General features: G+C 38.5%; 1 protein-coding gene across 2 annotated transcripts in view; it reads right to left on the reverse strand.

The window, feature by feature from the left end:
• Window positions 1–3,287: 3,287 nt before the first annotated feature.
• Window positions 3,288–21,696, reverse strand: part of CHD7 (chromodomain helicase DNA binding protein 7) — a gene marked incomplete at both ends in the record, with an annotated part of 85,143 nt that continues 66,734 nt past the window's right edge. The window contains 21 exons of one of the 2 annotated variants that reach the window (XM_079533800.1): window positions 3,288–4,241; window positions 5,030–5,134; window positions 5,653–5,793; window positions 6,102–6,323; window positions 6,856–7,299; window positions 7,527–7,754; window positions 9,367–9,527; window positions 9,990–10,667; window positions 10,807–11,015; window positions 11,177–11,405; window positions 12,128–12,182; window positions 12,403–12,475; window positions 12,753–12,882; window positions 14,270–14,373; window positions 14,871–14,960; window positions 17,867–18,026; window positions 18,619–18,818; window positions 19,759–19,964; window positions 20,050–20,160; window positions 20,446–20,625; window positions 21,294–21,461. In XM_079533800.1, the coding sequence (XP_079389926.1) occupies window positions 3,288–4,241; window positions 5,030–5,134; window positions 5,653–5,793; window positions 6,102–6,323; window positions 6,856–7,299; window positions 7,527–7,754; window positions 9,367–9,527; window positions 9,990–10,667; window positions 10,807–11,015; window positions 11,177–11,405; window positions 12,128–12,182; window positions 12,403–12,475; window positions 12,753–12,882; window positions 14,270–14,373; window positions 14,871–14,960; window positions 17,867–18,026; window positions 18,619–18,818; window positions 19,759–19,964; window positions 20,050–20,160; window positions 20,446–20,625; window positions 21,294–21,461 (4,848 nt within the window). The remainder of the gene's footprint in view (window positions 4,242–5,029; window positions 5,135–5,652; window positions 5,794–6,101; window positions 6,324–6,855; window positions 7,300–7,526; window positions 7,755–9,366; window positions 9,528–9,989; window positions 10,668–10,806; window positions 11,016–11,176; window positions 11,406–12,127; window positions 12,183–12,402; window positions 12,476–12,752; window positions 12,883–14,269; window positions 14,374–14,870; window positions 14,961–17,866; window positions 18,027–18,618; window positions 18,819–19,758; window positions 19,965–20,049; window positions 20,161–20,445; window positions 20,626–21,293; window positions 21,462–21,696) is intronic. The other variant, XM_079533801.1, reaches the window with a different exon arrangement.

The raw sequence follows: 21,696 nt of genomic DNA on the forward strand, positions 1-21,696 counted from the left end.
TACATCATCAGTGAGTTTTCAACCAGTTCTCCTCAACAGCCTAGGTTTATAAATAGGATCATAAGATCTCTCTTGCAAATTCTTAGAAAATATGTCCTTAGAAGCCTGAGCAGATTTGTTGTTGTTTTGCTGTTTCACTTGGCAGGGCTGCAAGCCACGTACCCAGGAAAGGCTGCGTCAGCATGCAGATCATTCTATACTTTGACACAGATACACGCTCCTCCAAAGTCACTTGTACTCCTTGACATTCCCCATTAGCAATTCTGTGACCATAAGGGAGGGGTCCAGCAAAACACGGGTTCTGGCAGAAGGCTTCCAATCGAGATAGGCAGGGAGGTGCTCTGGCTGTGAATCAAGTTGAGAATAGCATGTTCTAATCATCTTAACGCACGTAAGCTTTTATTCGTTTAGACACACTTTAAAACTTTGTGAGAATCACTGCAATAATTAACATATTAAAAACTCTGTCGTATCAAAGAAAAACCTTCATATTTTCATGTAATACATTTCTTGGACATTAGATGGCAATCCCCCCCACTTCATTTTTCATACCAGGGGCCCATACCCACCCCTTCCAAAATCAAAACGCTGCCTTCTTTCCAGCAGGTGAGCAGTCTGCTTAACCTGGAGGAAGCAAAGCAGCTGGAAAGCAAGCGGAGAAGCCCGGAGACTCCCCACCATCACAGCTGCTACAGCAGTTCTCCAGTTTCAGTTTTGCTTTAAACGGGAAACACAGATGAGTAATAACTGCTTTGAGGAATGCTTCAAATAGGGGTAACATTCGCTTACTATGCCCTTCGGACACCCCATGTCACAACTTGGATGTTTCAGTGCCAAAAACCTGCAGGCAGAAGTAGGCAGTTACCTGAATTTCCCCCTCATTTTGACGGAGGAAGAGGGTTAGGAGAATGAAAAGGGTTCGCGTGGCATTTAACAATATAATTTCTATTCTTGCCAATTAAAAAGGGGCCTCCCAAGGGATATCATTAGTCTGTTTAAATCTTTGCTGGGAATTATAAAACTGAATTTAGAAAAGGGCTATTTTATATCAGTATGTGAAATACACACAACAGGAAGCACCCAGCCACATTTACAGGGGAAGTTCTAGAGACAGAAGACAAAATAAGACACCAGTCATTTAAACAACTTAAATAACAGATAGAATGGATTCAGCACACCAGATCAAGTTAATATACCTCGGCCTTCAGCCTCTCACTTGTTGTCATGGCCTACGTGCAATGTTTTAGAGAGAGGCAGGAATAACACACCTCGTCAACTGTCCAGCGACGGACATGGCGGGAGGAAATCCTTCCTGGCCTTCATTAACTCCGTGTGATCTATTTAAGTGGCACCACGAGACATTCTGCCACCTATTCATTTCAGCAGTGCGTGTCTGTGATTCATTCACACCAAATTCTCTTCCTAAGCTTTCATTTCTCGCCTACTTTCGTTGTTTGTTGAAAGCTCCTTTCAGGGCAAGTTCACCCCTTGTAACACGTCCTCCTGACAGCTGCGTTCTGGCCTTGCAGTACTCCTTAATTCGAGCTCTTGTGCAAATTCACAGGGGATGTGAGAGGGTTGCAGCTCTCCAAAAGCACAGGTAAAATTAATCATAAGACAGGGGTCCACCCACAGCTGGCTACTCAAATAGCTAATTTTTCATGTACTCTACTGCAGACCTAACCTTTTATCCTCACTATCGAGATGGTTGTGTACGTGTGTGTCAAGGTGACAACAATGTGAAAACAGAAGTTCTCAAATGGTCCATTATCTCCAATATCAAAGGTCACAAAAGGGTACAAATCGGTAGCTCTCCAGAAGAGACGCTGGTTTTTATGAAAAGTGGGTCAGTTTTAGTTTCATGTAGGTTGTTTGACACAGTGGTTTCTGGCATCACAAGCTCTGGTCTACAGGATACCACAGAGCCTTTGTATTCCTTGCTGTCACTACAGCATTGTGTTTTTCTACCCATTAACCAAGGATAAATGACCTAGATATTGTGCCTATTAAAGCCTCATTTTTCTTTTGCCCTTTTGTTCTTTAGTGTACCATATTATCACATGCTGAACACATTTTAAAGTATTCTCAGTCTCTCATGCCCCTTTTGAAGGAGTAAAGTAGGCTTTTTAGTGTGCTTTTCTGCAGAGTTACTTAGAGTGGAAAATATGAAGGTAATTCAGGGTTTCTCTTCCTGCCTAGTCCCGTGAAGACAATAATTTCAGCATTTACAGCCACTAATCTATTAGGGAGTATAGCAGAAAACACTGCAAAAAGCCACAATGCAAATATAAAACATCAACACCAGTTGTGATGTCCCTAAACGCTACATTTTATAATTACATCTCTGCATATCATGGGTCACTTTTATTAAAAGCATCATTACTACAGTTGGCAGCAATTTACATCTTATCTTACATGATAGCAGTTTCCAAAGAAAAAAAAAAAATAAAAAGACATCACAACAAAGAAAAACAATACATTTACAAAGTCATGTCTGTAAACTTCAAGGCTAGTTTAGAGTTGAGGTAATGCTGTTTAGCTTTGTGGCTAAAGTAACAAAGTCCTTTAATTTAAAAAAGGTACCTGATTTTTTTCTTTTTTTGTTTATACCAGTGCATTACAAGATCACGAGACGATTAAACTGTAGCTTTATCCTGTAAGAACCTTCTCCGCGGGTAAATTTCCAAAAGGTACTCTTCACATTCAACAGCTGCCTTATTATTGCTGCGTCTCAAGACAGAGACAGTCACACTATCATGAAGATTGTCAGAGAGAGAGTGTGTGTGTGTGGGTGTGCGCGCGCACGTGAGCGGGTGAACTCCCATACAGTCAAAATGAAGCGCGAGTACGATATGTATGGTAAATTTCATCTTGACCTTCACAGCAAAACAAAATAAAAAATAAAAAATTAAATATATAACTTCATCCTTCCTTTAAGCAGCACTTCCTTCTATTAGTGCCACTTGATTACAAATTGCTGCTTTTCATAATACCAATGGTACCAAAAGAAAAGAAAAAAGCAGAGCATTATGTCAATTTCCTTAAAAAGACATGATCACCTCTCAAATTTCATCTCTCCTAGGGATAATAAATAATGCACTGCACAATACTTAATGACCAAGATACCTTTTGACACATCTGTATAACATGACTTGAACTTTTTTTTTTTGCTACACTATGTTACAGAACAGCTTATAAAAACTAAGTATGGACATTAACTGTGAGTGTAAACAGTAGGACTACCACTTGTCAAAAGTTTAAAACACTTCAACTGTAACTGGTACTGGTTATTCATCATTTTCATTGTTTTCTATTTCTTCCCCCCCATCAAGTGAGTCTAATTCTTCACCCTGTGCTATTTCATCTTCTAAAACGGAGGAATCTGCAGTTTTATCAAGGCTCTCCTCTGCATCACTGCCTTCCAGGTTTTCTTCATCTTTAAAGGCAGTTCCTTCAGTTTTGTCAGTAGCCTTCTCTTCGTTGGAGCCCACTGCATTCTGAAGTCCTGCTAGTGCTGGGAAACCAGGCAGAGTCAATCCTCCCAGTCCCGGAGGTAGAAACATAGATGGATAGAACAGGCCAGGAGCCATGGTAGACAGCAGGAAAGGATTGAAGGCCAGAGGGTTTGTGGGCAATCCAGTGTTGGTGGTGGTGGTAGTGGTGGCAGTGGCGGTAGTCGCCGCAGTAGCAGCACTGACAGATCCATTCGCAGAGTCAGTAGCAGAAACAGTGTCTGTGCTTTTCTCAGAGTCTTTGTTCTCCTCTTCATTCTCATTTTTCTTCTCTTCAGCTTTTGAAGCGCCATCCTCAGTCTCTCCTTGACCGGAAGCAGTAGTGGCATTTCCAGTAGTAGCCGTTATTGGGTTATTCAACAATCCGCTTAGTCCAAACATATTGGGCAATCCTGCCATCCCTGGCAACATCAGAGGCAACATGGCAGCCGGATTTTTAGCATCCCCCCCAGCAGCAGCAGCTGTTGCTAGCCCTGGTGGAAAGCCCATGAGCCCTGCGAGCTGGAGAGACTGCAGGTTCTGTAGATTCTGGAGGCTGGTGAGGTCCATTCCAGCAAACAGACTGTTCATTAGTAGTGGGTTGATTCCCGAAGTTGATGCTACAGCAGCAGCTGCTGCAGCTGCTTTGGCAATTTCACTTTTTGGCCTTCTTCCTCTTCTGCTTGCTCCTTCCTCCCTCACAACAGGTCCAGTGAGAAGACGGTCAAACATAGACTCTGGAACAAAACCCTGAGAAAGGGATGCAGAAAGGAGTTTTATTCTCTATTAGTTTTTGTAGCTTTCAGCAGTTAACTAGCTATAATGGAAGAAATTGAAGGATTTTATCACATTATTTTTTAATTCGAAAAGCAGTTTGGTTTTCAAACCCGGTAAATCATGAGTAGCTAGCTACTAAAGTGAGCAACACTAGAACACATAAGGAAAACTGAAGAAAACAAAGTCACATGTTTTGCCTATTTAAACAGGGTGGAACAACAAATCATGCTAAAACACCATAGCTCATTGTACTTCCCCGTGAACTCCAGTATAGGGAGTGGCATTTTAAGAAGTATTTGCAGAACTGTACACTCTATTTTCAAATAACAGTTTTCAAATAAAAGGGAGCAAAGCTAGCTTTTTGATGCTACAAAGTACCAAGGTGATTACTCTTTCTGCTATGCATGTGAAAAACACCTAATTAGTAGTTGCTTAATGTACAAACACCTGTATTAAGAATTGCTGCTTACTACATGAGGAAAAAATACAAAATAATCAACAAAAACAAATAACTAATGCTGAAGGTTACTTTGCTATACCTGATTTTTCCATATACTGCAATCCCACTCTAGAGAAGCCTTCTATCATCTTTCCCCTTAGCTGGCAAACTCCCATCCTGACACTACAATTTCCTCAGCTCAGAACTACTAGCTATGAGAAAAAGGACTTAATCATCAGTGCTTGCCTGCAGAAATTTACACAACCTTCAACTTTCCTGTGCTGTAACCTAGAGCGAAGCATGGAATCAAAGTTTCACTTACAGACTGTTTAACAATGTCAGTCCAATCTGGAGCAACAGCAAATTCAGGATTTTCTTCTAACCATCTTGGCAAGTCCTTCATTGGAGGGGCCATAGCTCCACCCATCTAATGCAAAAGATAAGATATACTTAAAAACACAAACAAAAAACAACCAACCAAACAACCCAAACCACAGAACTGCTACTGTTCATCTGTACATTTTCCATTTGTGCACTTTCATCTAAGAAAGGATGAAAGTAAAGAATTTCAATTCATATAGTGGAAAACTGAACTGAAACTACCTAATGATATCAGAATTGAGAAGACCACATTTAAAAAATACAGCAAAACGTCACAGTCCAGGCAGTGATAGTAATTAAATTCATACCTGATGCAAAGAAATATGATATATATATATATCATATACATATCATAACTCATATATATATATGAGTTGCTCAACTAAAATGACTAGAATGAGCTAGTAAATTAGTAAAGGAGAAATCAAAGATTCTGAGTGACAGTAAGAATAAATGTCAGTGCCAAATTAAACTTTTTAAAGAAGTTCGGAACAGAAAGCCTGTTCTCAACATGCAAAAACATTATTAAACAATTCAAACAATTCCATTGAACTTAGTGTTTACCTTCTTCCCATTTCGCTTATTTACAACAGGTACCCTTTCTTCTCCTGTCAAGGTGTTTATATCCAGTTTATTAGGGTTTCGACATCTGTGTCGTTTTTGTTTCGGCTTCTGAAATGAGGAAAACAGCACATCTGCACTCTTCTGGAAAGAAGAGAAATATGTTGTTTTTTAGCTTTTCATTCTCTTGACAAAAATAATTATGACACCTCTCCTACCAAAAATTTTAAGAAGGGATCAATTACTTCACCCTCAAAAAAATATTTTCCCAAACATACATAGAAATCCTGGTGCCTCCTGAGTGCTTAGATATTACAGCAAATGTGGCTAAGATGAAAACCTCCACTGAAATCCAATGACTACACCCAATTTGAAGAAATTTATTTCCATATCTGTAAGATTAACTTCCATACTAATCTAATACAGCTACACTTTTAAAATCACATACTTACTGGTACATAACTTGGCATATCTACAGTGTAAGTAGGATGCAATTTAAGCCATTCAACTAAGTCCTTGTTTTTGGGAGCATCTTCTCCCACCAGCCTGGTCCCATCCTCTAGATTGATTACAGGGATGCGAGTGTCTGGATCCAGTTGACCAGGAGACGGAATGTTCCTTGCTGGTAGGGCCTCCATATCTTCTTCAAAAGCTTTGGTCACTTCTGCATCCTCCTGAAAACATTAACACCAGCATTACTTCTCACTTTAAGGCAGCAGTTACCTGGGAGAAATCACTTCAAGGACTAAAGTTAAAGGCTCAAGTCAGCAGTTAATAAGATTTAAATGTTTCCACTATGTAAAGCAGTCACATTAGGGGATTTTGTAAATTTAGAATCTTTGAACATTAAAGAACAGACAGAGCAGTTCTCATGCATTATCAGTTAATGATCCCCAAGACCTTCACTTCCTACAGAAGAGAGAAGGTAAACTTAAGCCTCAAAATATATATGTTATAATATACTATATTTTAAAGGAAAAAATGCCTTTTTGAAAATATGAGCAAGTTAAAAAACAAATCACAATCTGCTATAGTAGAAACTTGATATAAGCAACATTTTGTTTTGTTCAAAATTAAATACAAAGCAAAAGCTGGCTGGGTAAGAACTGTACGTTATTATTTGCTAGAGTATAACACTATAAACTCACATTCAGAAAGTACTAGACACAGAAGAACAAATAGGAGACAAAAAGGTTGTTGTCTTACTACAGTCAATGATGTCCGTTTGTTGCTCATAAATAACAGATCAAGCCCTTCTACATTTTTCCTCCTTCCTCTCCTCCTCTTCATGGGCGGTTCTCCATCTATTAAAGAGCCATTTAGCAGATGCCTTGTGGGTGTGCGTGAAAGACCTGCTTGCAGCAGCTCCATTTGAGTTTTAAAGGCATCAGACACGGGTGTGGAGACATTAGGCAAGATAAACTTTGAAGTAACAGATGAAAAATTTGAGGTAGAACTTGTTGCCTCTCGTGAGGCCTTTGATAAATCTACAACCTTTTCTTGTCCATTTTCTGAGACCACCTGAGACTCACGTAACTGGGCAACCATTTCCATAAGATTTCTTCTTTTGGCAGCTCTCTCAGCCTCGATTTCAATTTTTCGTCTCCTCCTCCTCCTCTGACGTGGAACCGATAAATTGAGTGCATCTTCCTAATGAAACACAAAGATTTCCAAACATTAACACAGCTCTGTTAACTGCACTGATTTTGCAATAGAATGAACACGTAACTCAGAAAACAGAGCCTTTACTTTACTCAAGGTAACAGTGTCTTTCATTTTTCCTATTTTATTCAAAGGAATGCTATTTTTTCATATTATACAAAAATAAGTGACAAAAGATAAGAAGCTTTCTGTACGAATGAGAAGGATGCACTTGCCTTTGACAACTGAGGAGAAGCAGTGATGTCTTCACTGCCACTGATACTGGCTTGACCAATCATGGAGAGCTCTGCAAAGCTCCTTTTTTGCAGAGGGCTGTCCACAGCTGTTGGAGTATACCCAGGTATGAGCCCCTGGAAATCGAACATCTGGCGCCTATTTACTGGCCACTTCCCTTTCAGCACTGCTTCACAGATGTTGTCTAATCGGTTGATCATTACTCGGTCCTGTGCAAAGGAAAAGTACATAATGAACCTTTAGTGCGAAGGTTGCCTGTTAAACTCAAATGAGTGCAACTACTCTGTCTAGTTCAGCAAGGTTTAAGAAGGACATTAAAAAACAACTATTTCTTCCAGGCTAGGATAAACTGATCGCCTGAAAAAAGCTAATACGTAGGGAATTTTGTGGAATAGAACTAGAATTTAAAAACAGCATTTATATTGAGATGAAGAAGGAAGACAGATGACATTTTCTGTTGGACAGTGTACAAACAGACTTTAACAGAAACTCACAATTGTTTTACGCTTCTAACTTGAGCTGTCAGCAAACTCAACAGTTCGGAAGGGAAAAAAATCAAAACATCTGCAATGAGTATTTTAAAACTGCAGTTCTTGAGATCCAAGAGGCTGGATCTGCAATTCTGTCCTAGGAAGTGGATCCTCATTAGCGTCACTATTAATAAAGTTCAACATTATGAAACAAGCACCAACCTAGGGACATCTAATGAATGTCAATTTTCATTCCACACCCATTATCACTTCAAATTTCACTGAAGCGTGTACACTAAAAATCTCTGATTATGTGTATTAGTCTACTTATCATGAATCTACATAGATTAGGGATTTGTTTTTACACTATAACTGAAATAAGATTTTAGTTCATGTTTCCAAAATACAAACTGAAAGCAAAGAAGATTAGTATAATTCTTTTCCGTTTTAGTATTCAAATACATTCCATGCTAGCCTGAAGTAGTAGAAACTTCAAAACTATGAGAAATACTGCTGGTTAGGGAATATGAGCACCAGTTAGCTTCCTGAACAGCAAAACAGCGCAAAGGCCACTAGCAAATCTCAGCAGCTGCAACAGACTGCTTGCTTTCTCCAGGAATAAGCCTATTAAGAGCAAGGTCCCCCCCGCCCTACCCCACCCCCTCCCAAACCAGATGGCCCTGTTATGGTGATTAGTAAGCTTAAGACTATTACTACTTTATTTCTCTCTCTGCCCTTACTGCAAAGGAGAGTACTAAATTATGTACGGATTTATTACGATGTTACAGTTTGATATTTAAAAATAAATAAATAAATAAATAAAAAATTGTGTTAGATATATTTCTGCACTGCTACCAAAATAAGATATAGCTTTATCCTATGTAAAATTGCTGCCTGTATTTACAGGACACCTTAATACATCTGTCAACATTACATAATGGCTTAGATCATGTAGGTCACCAGTACCCTTTTTCCCATCCCAAACTGAAAAGGTGATCTTGCAGAATCTCTGCTCCCCTTGCAGACTGCACTGCAGACGAAATCCAGAATTCAAAGTCATAATTTGCTTCCATTAATGACGGCATAAGAGGTATCATTCTGCACTCAGACAGTTGCAGGTCTATAAGGAACTCATGTCTGTCAGCAGTGTTGTTTTACAGTAAAGCAATTCTGTTCATTTCCTTCACTAATTTGTACACAATTGAACAATAAAAAGCCATTTCAAAAATCATTCTCAGAGTAAATCTCATGTTCACTAGAAGCACAGAACTGAACAAACCTCTTTTTGCAGCACATTTCCCACATATTATCTGTACTGAAAACAATGCATCCCATGCTACCCACAACCAACCTTAGGCCAGAAAGAAAAGGCAAATGTTCTCTCATGAAGCAGCTGGACCACAGAAGGATCCCCATCTTCCATGTAGAATCCATCGCGCGTTTCATCCCTTGCGGTACTCATAGAAGCATTGCTTTCTTCATCAAAATTCTTACCCTGAGAAACTGCTCCTGCTGAACAATAATCATGACCAAGAATTAACTGCAAAAGTTCCCAACCATCCAATGTCAGCCTCAATAGATAGGTTAAGACAAGCATGTTTGATACCATTCTTCTAACTCGGGCTTCTGTTCTATCATTATTACAACACAGTCTTAGTCTTCTGCACTTGGAACAGAAATTGTGCTTATTAGATCAGTAAGTTATCTTGGAAATCATCCCTCACAGGGAAAAAAAAAAAAAATCCTACTAAAGATGGATTTTTTTTTAGCTTTTATGGTTTGGTGGTTTTTTTTTTTTTTTGATAGTTTATCTGGCCGCCTAGATACATGGAAAAGAAGAGAAACCTGCTAAACATAGCCTATCAAGGCTCCAAAACAGCTCCATGAATGCCACTTACCAGCTGGCACAAGTCTGAACAGTTGTAGGACTCATGCTAAGCTAAGTGCATAGGACTGACCTGACCAAAGTGTTACCTTCAGGTTGGGAGGACTCTTCTGATTTGTCATCATCATCCAGTTTCTCCTCTTCATCTTCTTCTGAACCTTTTTCAGAAATTGATTTTGGGTCTACGTCTGTACTCATTTCTATATCTTTCAATTCACATTTAACAGAGCCAGTCTCAGCCTCAGCATCACAATCCTGCTTAGTGTCTTTATCAGCAATATCTGTTTCTTCCTTGATATCAGATTTTTCTTTGGCTGCTGGATTTTCAGATCCTTCAACTTTAGACTCCGTTTGTTCTGTACTTTTTTCTTCTTGTACTGGTGTGGATGGGACAATAGGTGGTGTTTGACTGCAGCCAGCACCCACAGGGTGTAGAGAAGAGACAGTATTTGCATTACCCGTCCCTCTGTTTTGAGCAAAGTTTTTGTGGGCCTCAAGAAAAGACAGCTCAGGATCATTCAGAATGTGATAATCTGTCCTACTGACTCCATGTTTAGCAGCACCAATCAGTAAGTCTTTGTCATGTTTACCACACTCCCACCACTCTGGCAGATCCAAGCTTGGTTGGCAAAGCTTTAGCCTCTCCCCCAGCTGTGGGTGATGAAGAACCTGCTCACGGATTTTCCGTAACAGCTCTATGCGATATAAAGTTCTGGAAGCACGTTCTTCTGTGATCGGTTCAATCATAGTAGAAAGATCAGGAGGCTCTGCAATGACATCAGTTTGTACTGTTTAACATTAACTAGATGTACGCCCATCTCTAAATCATTGCGCCTAGGAATCAAGTTTCAATAACGGTGCCATCTATTAGTAGTCACATCCATTTCTGCAGTCAGTAAAACTTACCATCATCTGGCTTGACCGGCATTCGGCACACTCGTCTACACATATTCACAAAGCCATTAAAATACTTCTCCAAGCTTTCATCGGACTTTTTATCAAGCCTGGCAAATGCTCTGAATTGATTCCAGTCAAATTGATGTTTTATGGGATCAAAAATAATTCCAAAAGTAGACACTACACGATAAAAATCGGCTTCTTCTCTTCTTGTCCATCTATTCAAGGAAGAAGGAAAAAAACAGGCCACTTAGTTAAAGGCGAGCCCGAACAGTTTGGATACCCCCAGGCCCATTTAGTTTATACTTTCAAAGCAGAAATACTGGCAACACACAAAGTTAATTGAGATTTAAAGGAAAATATCACTGAGAAAACTCACTTTTGTCGTTTCTCAGTTATTATAGCCTCCCTTTCTGCTTCTAGTGCCCTCACTTCTTCCCGAGGCCGACGTCTCCTGCGGTCAGTCTTCATTAGTGCCTCTTGCCTCATTTGTTGCCTTTTATAGCTGCGCTGATAGGCAGTAATGAGGCGACGCAGACGGGTAGTCAGGGTTGAAGTGTTGGGCCAGTAGAGTTGGCCTAACTCAGAATTGCTTTCACTGTGCTTGTCTAGAGAATAGAGAAGTATTTGTGCACTGCAAAACCACCACTAAACATTTCAAAGTTTCTAAAGCTAAAACTGGATTCCTGTCTGATCAGATAAGAACATACGCTTCATTAATATTGGTGCAGAACAAATTAGAAACAGGATAACTACACTGGTAGGAAATAAAAAAATAGAATAAAACCATCTGACTCCACAAAATCAAATGTCTGTGAAGCATTTAAAGATAACTATCAGGTATTATTATTCGATGTTATGAATGCAAACATATTATGAATACCTTTAAGTATTTAAATTAATGCAGTAGAGCTCTAAATGCGTTACTAAGAAGATCATTCCATCTCTGTGAAAACACCTATGCTTATGATTTACCACTTCATTATTTTCACTTAAACTTGGCACTTTTCCTCCATGCCAAGGAACTTATCTACAGCAACGTCAAGATTATCTCAGCAAAAGCATCAGCAGCAGCATAAAGAAACATCCAGTTTTTATCATCACAATTTCTACTGTGTAATTAGAAACCCAGAAAGCCTTAACGAGGGATTATTCAAACATGGTAAATAATTGTTTTGAAACACGTGAAGCATGAAGAGATTTGGCACTAAGAAGTTTACCGTGATGTTTTCCCAAAACACAACCCATTTCTTCATGTGCTAATAAAAAGTCCACCTTTGCCTAAGTGGTCTATTTTTGCTTTTTCAAAATTTCTTTAGTATATTCTTACTTGGGTGGATTTCAATGGACTCTTCTTTGTCTTCTGGAGGTGAGTTTGCAAATTCCTTTGGGAGAAGACAGAAGTTATTTTAGTTTTCAGCTTTGACCATATGTTATTGTTTGCAGAAAAAAAAAAGATGTTATCTTTCAAATACAGCAGAAAAGTATCTTTGTAAGGCGTGTTCATCTGGTGGTTCACAAACATAAGAATTACACATTAGGATAAACATGGAGTGTCAGTTATGTTTACAAATACTTATAATTACAGAAACTTGAAGTTCTTACATCAATTTCATCCTTGAAAGGAGTTCTTGTTGGCTTATATTCTGGATCTTCATCCTCTCTGTCGAATTCACCTCTAAAAAAATATTTAAAATAAACAATTTAAATAAATATTGCTTTTGAAAGGTAATTTTTCTGGAAAGAAAAGCAAAAAAGCTACAAAAGCCGTCAGAATGTGTACCAAGCTACACATTTATATTTCATGCTCAACCGTGTAAGCAATTTTACATACTTTTTACATTATGTGATCACTTCAGATCCTCAGGCAAGATGTAAGCAGAATATGACACATGAACTCGTGCCAACGCATACAATGCTGATAAAGTTTATTAATTTTTTCATGTCGTCCTTACCCATCACCGCCATCTGCTAACATGTCTGTCCCTCTCTGCTCAGCAGCTATGGCCTTTGCATCAGGCATGCCAACCCGTTCCAGAAAGCACAGTGTTGAATCAGCTCTCATGGAATTGTACTTCTCATAACCTGCGGAGTGGGAAGCAATTTTTTTTTTTTTTTTTTTAAAGCTACGATCAACTGTAAAAAGAACAGTTTAGGTAGTGAAATATAATTTTCTGGGTTCATTTATTTTTAAATAAAATTAAAGGGCTGTAACTGTGATTTTAAAGGAATTGTTTAATAAAAAATGATGCATTTTTTCCCCAGTAGTTTTCATTTGTGTAATAACGTTTTTCATATTGATAAATTTCATCAGCACAGAAACATTTTAACATCAGTAGCATTAACAAACAGTAAAAATTGAATAGTAATCTCAATCTTTCACCAAAACTAACCCCACACTTCTATAAAGATTCCTACATAACTCTTACAGTGGTTCTCCATATTCAGCACTCCCTACTGCAAACATACAGATGTGAATGGAAGCACACACACACACTCTCTCTATAGCTCTAGCCTTGCTGGAACCCTCAGTGTAGGCTGTGAAAATGCTGTATACATGGGTTATACGTAAGGCCAACGAACCTGTCTTATTAGGTTTAGGATGATGCATGTCAGTAAGATGACACTGTTCCCTCTATGGTTTTCAAACTGCTGTTTGCTTTTTTACTGCCCAAGTTGACTAGATGGAAAATGGCAGATCCCAACAGTGCACTGCAGGAAAATGATTTTTAGACTAGACTTGCCTCAGCTGAGCCCACAAAACAGAGCTGCTGTACATAGGCAGAACAGCACAATTCAATTAGGATTTGTACTACAACACACTGCTCCTAACTGCTGTAGAGCCTCAAGCCAAACTGTAATCATGAAAGGTTTTATAAGCCATCATTCTCCCCTTTAGTCAGGCTGGGCTGCTGAGAATACCTCTGCGACCTCCAGAGAATTGGGATTATAATCAGGAATCGCTCACTGTATATATCATGCCAGCTCTGCATCCCCAGCCTTTCAAAGTTAACAAGGCTGCATCCCACTCAAGGGAGCCGGGAGTTCTCAACACTGACATTTGTGAAATATTGCTTGGAACAAAGCCCAGGAGGCACTTGTACAGATTAATAGCAGAGGTTAAGCCCACCGTCCACTTTGACACTGGTTGGCAGAGTTAGCAAGTGAAGCAGTGCTGGAAGCAAAGTTTATGGAGATCTATCTTACTATTTGGCTATTACTTAAACAAATATGGCTTTGTTTTATTTACAGCCAAGAAAGTAATGTTTTCTTCTCAAATGTTCTGCAAACATTTAAAAACAGCATCTGATATTTACAGCTCATATTAGGTTTTTAATGCAGGCAAGAAAAAAAAAAAGGGAGATACAAGCCAACAGTTCTTTGGAACAATACTTGTTAATATTATGACTGAACAGTCCTACACGCAGAAAGCTTTACAACTGAGTTTTGTTCAGAGTGAGACACCACTTACCGTGTTTGAATACTCCAATTAAAAGGGATTTATCCGCCTCCTTATCCCACCAGTCTGCAGGAACTTCAGCATGGAACGGCTCAGGTATCCATACATCTACTTCACTATAAAGACAGCATTATAAACATTTGCAAAGATGACTGGACAAAAACGTTAGAAAAAAAAAAGAGAAATGGTTCACACCACTTTGTAAATATGCTTCTTGAGGGGGAAAAAACAACACCAATTAGAACGCGTGGAAAATTACTTAGGATTGTTCAAAAGGAAATAATTAAAAAATATTAGGCTATTTTAGGAGTAAAATGCCAGTGGTTACCCAAACACGCTCATTTCCAATCTTAGTATTTTTAAAAAGAAAAATTAAAATTGAGTTACAATAATTCTTCAATATTAGCAATACTGAAAAATCCACATCAGTGATTTCCCACACTTTCCCTCCTGCAAGAAAACTACCCACCTCATTTGATAAAATAATAATGTGGCTTGCGAACCCATTTAACAGGAAGCACAACAACCTTTAAATGCTAAAATTATTATAGTACACGTGCTTTACATAAGCCAGCATCATAAAGCAAAAAAATAAACCTGCACTTGCACTAACCTTGAGTCAGCACCCTCTAAGATCCTGTCTGCTTGGTCCCCTATAACTTCTTGTCGTAGATAGTACAGCATGCGGACACGCAGCAGGACCCTGGAGAGGAAGGCAGAGGGGGGAAAAAGTTCTTAACTTCAGGACTGTTTGCCAACAGTGGCTTTTGGCAGCTGCTGCTGTTCATCCATCATCCTGCCAAGGCTGATTAGCCATGCTGTATGGTAGGCTTGAAGCGTGACAGATGGTGGCACATAATCACCTCTGTGTGGTGCTTTCTGCTGGCTTCCAACAGGCCTGCCTGGCAACCGCTTACACTGCACAGAGAGGGACCGAGCGCAGCCCAGCCCCGGCGCATTTCATTTAGTTCTACCTAGTGCAGCTTGTGAAGTTTAGACACGTACTCTACCACTGCCTCTGAAGTATTGAAGCAAGTTTGTAAACAACTGAGCAGATGGCTTTCAGTAACTGTTCTGCTTCATTATCTCATAAAATTTCCTCAGCTGCTGCCTTAATACCATTTTTGGAAGCACATCAGAAGTTGTAGGAATAAACGAGATATAAAATCTGGTTTTACTACCTTACAATAAACCCTCAATATGGAATGTCAGGTTTTTCAGATTATACAACTTTTTGCTTCCGAGAATGGGAGGAAAAAAAAAATAATCCCCCATTTCCCCTAGGAGATATTAACTATTTTTACTTTCTACAGTTCAAACTGCTATTTAATTTTACCTGCACACAACATAAGTGCCATAAGGAAGTGAAAAGTCTTCGCTGCCCATGTTTATTTTTTCCCATCCCTGCAACACTACAGTCGTTTTTAGGACCGCTGTCAGGTGTTGCAGCAACAGCTTAAGCTGGCAGGAGAGAGAATGGCAGACTGGATTTTCAAGGAGAGCAGAAAAGAGGTCATCACTACAGAAAAAATGTCTCCCTGAAAATAATCAAGCTCTCCCATGTTTACCCAATTCAGGGCACCCCCTGCTGCCTAGTTCATGAAGTAGAATCAGCACCAGCTAAAATGGAAATTATTCTGCCTGCCTTCTCCCTGTATCCAAATCCATCACGGCTACTGTTGAATTGCTGCTCTCAGAGCAGTAAGGGTAACTGGGGAGGCAGTAATCTGATCACCCAGTTGCATGAAAAATTTAGACCACCACCAGTTTTGAGAACACCTTGCTAGAGATCTGATGCAACAGAAGCGATATCCAATTTTACACGTGTTACCCAAGTAGTCCTTGGAAAAGTAGGGATTTGAATCAAGGTCATTTCTACAATACAAAACATGTCAGACATGCTTTTTTTGTAAGTTTGATAACCTGGACCAGTAAGGTGCCCCTTTTCTATGTTTGGCTATAGAAATAAGCTGGTCTCTAAGATGGTCTCTATCATCTTTGTATTAAGTGATAACAAATGTTATATCAAGCCAAAGGAAGAGGAAAAAAAAAAAACCCACAAAACTAAACCAAAATGCAGAGGTTCTCTGTACCTTTCAGAAGTCCTCCACATTAAAGCAGCATGCATGTTACACATGAGAACAGGACACCCTGTTCTTACTTATCCAATAGATACTGCTATCTGATGAAGGAAATTACTCATACTTTCAATTAGCTTCTACCTCAGCTTGATTTTACCTGGGCTAAACATGTTGCTTCTACAATTCACTTAGTCCTGGTGGGTCTAGGAAGTGAAGGAAAAGATAGCAACTGAAAATATTCTTGTATTTGATACAGTGATACATCAGTCTTTCTGATCCTTCTAATTGTTCTACTGTATTATTTCAGCAGCACAATTTTAAAAATGAGTTTAAGGCTGATATAACTGATATAACAAGTAATGAGGACGTTACCTGTGACAGCAAAATAATGTAACAGGAAAAAATTTAATTATTTTAAGAGGAAGTGAAATGTAATAGCTGAACTGAGTAACAGTTCAAAAAAAAGTCAAGAACCAGTTCACTTGCATGCGCACTTGCTAACATAATTCTCTAAATATCTGTTCTCATCAGCTGCAAATTAAGCTTGGTTAGCATCCAGAAATGAACTAATAAACCTTTTAAATGTCTTATCTCCTTCACATCACACCCCCTTTGTTGACAGGCCACAGATACTTTTGAAATCAATAATTCCTTTCTAATAAACACTTCTAATAAGACAATACATACTAAAAGCATAAAGACAACTTTTCACCGACACTGCTTTACACGTGTATGCTAGATACCCAACAAAGAACACTTGAAAGAAGCTGACACAAAAATAACTGAGATATTACAAACCAAAAGCAAAGAAGAGATGCACTTGAGAGACATTCATTCAACAATTAAGCAAAGGTTCCGGTGAAGAACCTTTTCCCAACACCCAACCTGACTCTCCACTGACACAGCTCCATGTCGCTCTATCTGGTGCTGTCACTGTTACCAGAGTACAGAGATCTGAGCTTCCCCACTTCTACCCTTGTGAGAAGCTGTAGGCTGCTACAAGGCTTCATCCCCTCAGCCTCCTCTGCTCTGGGCCAAACAAACCAACTCTGGGACTCCTCATGCACTTTGCCCTCTAGACCCCTCACCATCTTCATAGACCTCTTCTGGATGTTCTCTAATAATTTCGTTTTCATCTTATATTGTGGTGCTCAAAATAGCTCACAGTGCTCAAGGTAAAGCCATGCTAGTGCAGAGCAGAGCAGGATGTTGAGTTGTCAAGAGAAACAGATTTAAGTGAGGGTATATTCTTTTCCCCATATGCTATTAAGAATAATCACATATTTGATTTCATTCTTATTTAAGTAGAAAACACATTTCTTCATAAATGTTTTAAGAATGGATCAATCATAAAGAGCTTACAGAAATATCCAGATATCTGCTAAGATGATTATCCCCCAAATTAGAAGCAATAATGCTCTTTACATCCTATTAAATAGCCCCATGCTCTATTAAAAACATTCCAAAGAAGTCACAGACTTTTGAAAAACATATAATAAAAAGCATTAAATGAAATAATAATACTCACTTATTACAATGATGTTTGAGATGTTTTCTATAGCTGTCTTCTTGAAATAATACATCCGGATTACAAGTGGTGAGCCAATCAGCATCTTGAAGCATTGGCTGTGAACTCTGGGCTTTTACTTTCTTGCCTTTCCTCCCTCTGGGCACTGGCGCAGACAGGCCTATACAAATCCCCAGTTATATCTTATGCAGTCTGAATAGAAAAGCTCTCACAACAAACTGCATTACAAACACACATTTACAGCTAAGCATCACTGCTGTATTAGTTCCATTGTGGGCAATCAAAAACTGAACAGCAACATAATTTATCTGGAAATTGTGAATAACAAAATCAACCAAAACTACCATGCAAATTTAGGTGTGAAGATTTCAAAAATTCAGAGAACTATCCAGAAATTGGTGTCATATCAATATTTCTTCTAAAAACGCTCATGAATCTGAATGGCCATAAGGAAACAAGCTTTATGACTTATGGCCATTTGAAAGAGCTTAACTCCAGCAGTAGGCGACACTTAAAAACTACGTTAGAATATTTATTCAAACTGCTTTATGAGCAAGAGCACCGCATTCTACAAAGCATCTGAGGGTGACTTTCCCTTTAAGTACTGACCCAGTCAAAGCCCACCTTACTCATAAAATCTGACAAGATCCTACAACATGTCAGAACAGCTATAGTTTAAACTAAAGACATAGCACGACTGAAGCAATTCTTTCCTATTTACTAGCATCATTATTTGATTGTGGTAGACATACCGGAATGATTAACCAAAGCTCGAGTTTGCCCATCTGCAGTTGGAGTGATCAGATCCCAGATGAAACTTTTGATATTTTCATCCCCTTTGTAATGATTAAGGCAATATACCAGGATAGTCCGGCAGATGGTTTCCACATCTTGTTCTGTTAGCTGACGTTTATAGCGCCCATGTGAGAGGATGTCAGTCCAACGACCCCAGCTACAAGAAAAATATGTTCAATACAACAGCTAGGGCACTGGTATTTTAATTTGTGACTTTCAATTTAACTCCTGGTGCCAAGCAAGTTAGGACCTTCTGTATTACCACTAATGCATTCTGTGTTTGCAGGTTACATTGGGGAATCCCGCTTACAGCACCTAAGAGTTAAGAATGTTTATTTTACAGAACAGGCAATAAGTTCACTGCTCGTAAAGCTGCAATTGAACTACACTCAAAATAATAAAGTACATATGTTTAACTCTAATGGTCCCAGTAAACTACGAACAGGAAATTCAGCCAATTCTTACAGTCATGGGATTTGGGGAATCAGTTTTATTTTGATCCTGAAATTCATTATTAGTGACTGTTGCACACAGCTTTCTAGAAGTAAAGCCAGTTCTCCTGAAGCCCATTGGAACAGTAGTTAAATACAGCTACTTGCTTGCAAAGAGATAAAATTCAGACTGGCATATCCAATGGGAAAGATAAGGCATCAATTAGTTGAAATCAAGTACCATCAAAACATGAGAACTATGCTAAAAAGCTCTGAATTGACTTGATTTCACAACCATATCAGTCTTCACAAATGCACTTTGTTATTCTCCATAATACGTAGAAAAGAAAGATGAAGTCTCAATAATTCTGGTATTCTTTACAATATAAGAAGCCAGAAACAAATATTCTGTCATCACAATACTACATATTTTATCAGTGAGCTTGTATCCACTGTGGGACACTGAACGCTTTAAGCTAAGAAATACATATATATCCCTACATATAAAGCAATCTAAAATCTCACAGGTAAGTATAGATAGTACTGATGTAAAAAGCATACAGAGTGCATGTGAACAAGAAAAAGAGGAAAGAGTATTTACTATATGTAATTTACATATTTTCAGTTTTTATCCACAATCACACTATTTAATCTGTATATTCTTACCCATAAACCAACAAGTTCTTCTCTACCCTGAAACATTCACTTCTTGCATAACCCTGTGATTTGTCCTGAGGCCTACGGGGTTTTGTGCTAGGCTTTTCTTCGGAATCACTTTCCAGGTCTGAAAACTCCATCAGTTCATCCTCTTTGACTGCACTGTAGAGTCTGGTTTGCTTTCTTACTCTTGGTGTATCAATAACTAGGTTATTCTAAAATGAAAAGTGAAAATGTAGAAATTAAGGAGGAGAAAAATCTTCAATTTAAATGAACTGAGTACTGTCATAAAGCTCTTACCCTTCCATTTAAAGCATCAATATCCAGTTCAGCCTTCTTTGCCCACTTCTGCCAAAAATTAGGGTCATCCAAGGAAATGTCTGTCCTGTTCCCAGATGCAACAAAACTAGCCTAGAAGACATGAAAAAACATGCATTGATTTCTTAACCACACACTATAAAGATATCTATTTTCATTTGGAAGTGCAATGTTTAGGACTTCCAAAACAGCATTGTCAAGAAGCAAAAAAAGGAGTCTATCAACTGTCTAACTGGAAATACAGATGTCCCAACAGTTTTGAGGAAGAAAACTGAAAAAAGTGTACTGAAAAACTCAATTGACACTGAAAGCGATTCAGTACTACTTCCATCTATTGTGGTCACAACTTTATTATTTTTCCTCCAAATGCCAATGCACCTTTGCAAATGTTGAGCCTTTTCCTTCAGATTCAATAGTAATTGTGTGTGTTCGCCTTAAGAGAATTTGATCAATATCCTCTTCACAAAACTTAGACCCTTCATCCTCCTCGTCCATCAGAGCACCGTATGCTCCCTTTCGAAGAAGATCTTCTATTTCTTTTTTAGAAAGCTGTTGCACCTGTAACATGCAAGAGAGACAGTTGCTTTGTTGTTTTAACACTAGTCAATGTTTATATCTAACAACATAATGACATCAATTGCCTTTTTACTTCACATTTTAAGAACTGTACTCCTAACATAATGTGGTGTTGGTCAATTAAACATTCATGCTGAAGTCACCTTTAAAAGGAGAATGCAAACAACAACATTCTTAGGGTGAAGTTATATGAGTGGTTTAAATGATTTAATAATTCATTGTCATTGAATCTGCTTACTTTAGCTCCAGTGACTGCTAAACTCCTCCTGGGAACATACTTAACTTCCTAACCTGAAAAAAGGCCCAAGCAAAAAAGGCTAAAGCACACGAACATAAACAAAAAGTATGGATGGATTGGCAGCCTGCAAGAAGCTCAAAAACTGTAAGAATCAACACTATGTGAAGTGTAGAATGATGAGAATGAATGAGAACTGAGGAAACATGATTCTACCTGTCTGCTTTTGGCAATTAATGATGCATGAGATAGGCTGAGCCAGTTCATGTAGCCTTGCCCTTAATTAACCCCACTTTAAAATATATGCCATATTCTACCTGAAAGCCATCATTTTCCAGCTAAGATATAAGCAAGAAATAAAAATGTTATACATTCATGATTTGTTGATCATGCATCTTAATATATTAATTCTTACCCCATTTGTAGCATTTTCTCTTCCACTCATAGATTGTAGCACAGCCTTGTCAAGGCCAAGCTTCAAGCTAGCTTTGTCAAACATTTCCCTTTCATAAGAATTCCTTGTAATCAACCTGTAAATTTTCACTGATTTGCTCTGTCCTATTCTGTGACATCGTGCTTGAGCCTGATGAAAGGACAGATACTCAGTTACAAGTGATAAAAGAAAAGAAAATCAATATAGAAAACTTACTTTAAATGTTATTACTTTCAATATAAATAATAATCTGTTTTTTTTGTTTGTTTGTTTGTTTTGTTTTGTTTTGTTTTTTTTTTTACTGAGTAGACAACAGTAATTTCTTTTGCAGGTGAACAAAATTTCACAGGAAAGAAGCAAGAAGTTTTCAACTGAATCACTCCTT

Source organism: Tetrao urogallus, assembly GCF_951394365.1.
Source record: "Tetrao urogallus genome assembly, chromosome: 3".
Classification (NCBI taxonomy): Eukaryota; Metazoa; Chordata; class Aves; order Galliformes; family Phasianidae; genus Tetrao; species Tetrao urogallus.